This window comes from Pygoscelis adeliae, unplaced genomic scaffold (genome assembly GCF_000699105.1).
Source record: "Pygoscelis adeliae isolate BGI_AS28 unplaced genomic scaffold, ASM69910v1 Scaffold346, whole genome shotgun sequence".
NCBI classification, from domain to species: domain Eukaryota; kingdom Metazoa; phylum Chordata; class Aves; order Sphenisciformes; family Spheniscidae; genus Pygoscelis; species Pygoscelis adeliae.
Genome location: NW_008824902.1, coordinates 102,075 through 103,543, shown reverse-complemented (window position 1 = coordinate 103,543; position 1,469 = coordinate 102,075). Strand labels below are relative to the sequence as shown.

The 1,469-nt window shown below is 59.4% G+C and overlaps 1 protein-coding gene across 1 annotated transcript in view; it reads right to left on the bottom strand.

Moving 5' to 3' along the window:
- Nucleotides 1-1,010, bottom strand: part of LOC103917660 (mitochondrial chaperone BCS1) — a 3,804-nt gene extending 2,794 nt beyond the window's left edge. The window contains exons 1-3 of the mRNA XM_009324845.1: nt 632-1,010; nt 216-355; nt 14-100 (exon numbers count right to left, since the gene is read on the bottom strand). Coding sequence (XP_009323120.1) covers nt 14-100; nt 216-355; nt 632-951 — 547 coding nt within the window. The 5' untranslated portion in view covers nt 952-1,010. The remainder of the gene's footprint in view (nt 1-13; nt 101-215; nt 356-631) is intronic.
- Nucleotides 1,011-1,469: the final 459 nt, after the last annotated feature.

Genomic DNA, 1,469 nt, shown 5'->3' with positions numbered 1-1,469 from the left:
CGGGGGGGGGGGGGGGCGGCCCCCGCGCCCCGCCACTCTGCTCCCATGGCCGTGTACATGATCGTCCTCCCCTCCTGCTGCTGCAGCGCCAGCTCCCGGGCTGCAGAGAGAGGCAGAGGGGACAGCTGGCAGGGAAAAGGATCTCCCGTGAAGCCCTGGGCGTCTCCAGGGAGCAGGCTGTTCCCAGCAGGGCCCCACGCAGCTCCGCTACAGACCTTCCCGGAGGATATTGAAGAAGATCTCCCGGTTGGTGCCCAGCGCAGTGAAGGTGACGGACTCCCAGGGGGTCCCCGTGTGCAGGTCGATCATCTGCTTCTCCCGGTTGCGCTCGATGCGAATCCACTTCCTGCGATACCTGGGGTGGGAAGACGGGATTGGGGGACGGTGGCCCAGCACCACTCAGCTGAGCCCAGCTCAGGTCGTGCATCAAGGAGAACACTCATGTCGAGTAAAGAAATCACTTCACACCGGTGAATACAGACTCCTCTCACTACTCTCAATCTCCTGCCCTAATCCAGACCCAAGGAGGAGGCAGGAGCCTCTCTGCTGCCTCCATGGGCCCCCCCAAGTTGGAGTTTCCTTGCTAAAACGAGGGACAGTCCCCAGACTGCTTTCCCCTGCCCTCCCTTACCAGATGAAATGGTTCCCAGGGCTGGGGACAAAGTCAAACTTGGTGCTGACGCGCCCGCTTTCATGCTGCAGGTACGACGTCTCGACACTGAGGTGCTGCGTGTGCTTGGCGTGGTGGGAGATCCAGTTCAGCAGCCAGTGGTAGCTCTTATCCTTGCTGGGCACCTCCAAGGTGATCATATAATGGCGCCTGAAAGCCACCAGCCCGAACTGCGCCCCTTTCCGGGCTAGCGCCAGGGCTGTGCCCACCCCAACGAGGCCGAACCCAGCCCCGAAGTACGGGTTGTCCTTCAGTGCTAAGACAAAGTCAGAAAAGGGCATTGTGGGAGGTTAAGCGGCTCCTTTCCACAGCATCGTCTCTGCGCTCCAGAAACAAACCTGTGTGGAAAGAAAAGGACTGAATGGCAGAGGGAGACACAACGGATCTCCCGCAATTCCCTGGCCTTTATCGTGGCCGGTTCTCAAGGTGAAAGGCTGCCTGGCACATTCGGATCTTCCACAGCCGCGCTTATCTTATTACCAGGGGTTCGGACATCCGCTGGCCACAGGAGCCTCCTCCCTCTCTGCTGGCCACTGGGCGAGACAGGCAGGAGGGGGCCAGGAGCTGGAGGCTCTCAAGCAAGCACAGGAGCATCTGTTGCTTCTTCCGCCATGACAACCAGCCCAGAGTTTTACACAGTATTATTCTTTAAACAGCTAGAAATCGCGAGCACTGCAATTATTTAAGGTTTATTGTTTGAAAAAGCTGACGCGCATCCCCAGGCTGAGCCAAGAGCTGGTTCTTTGCTGCTGGCAACGGGCGCACGACTGTGGCGGACGCAGCACCTCCGTGGCTGGGT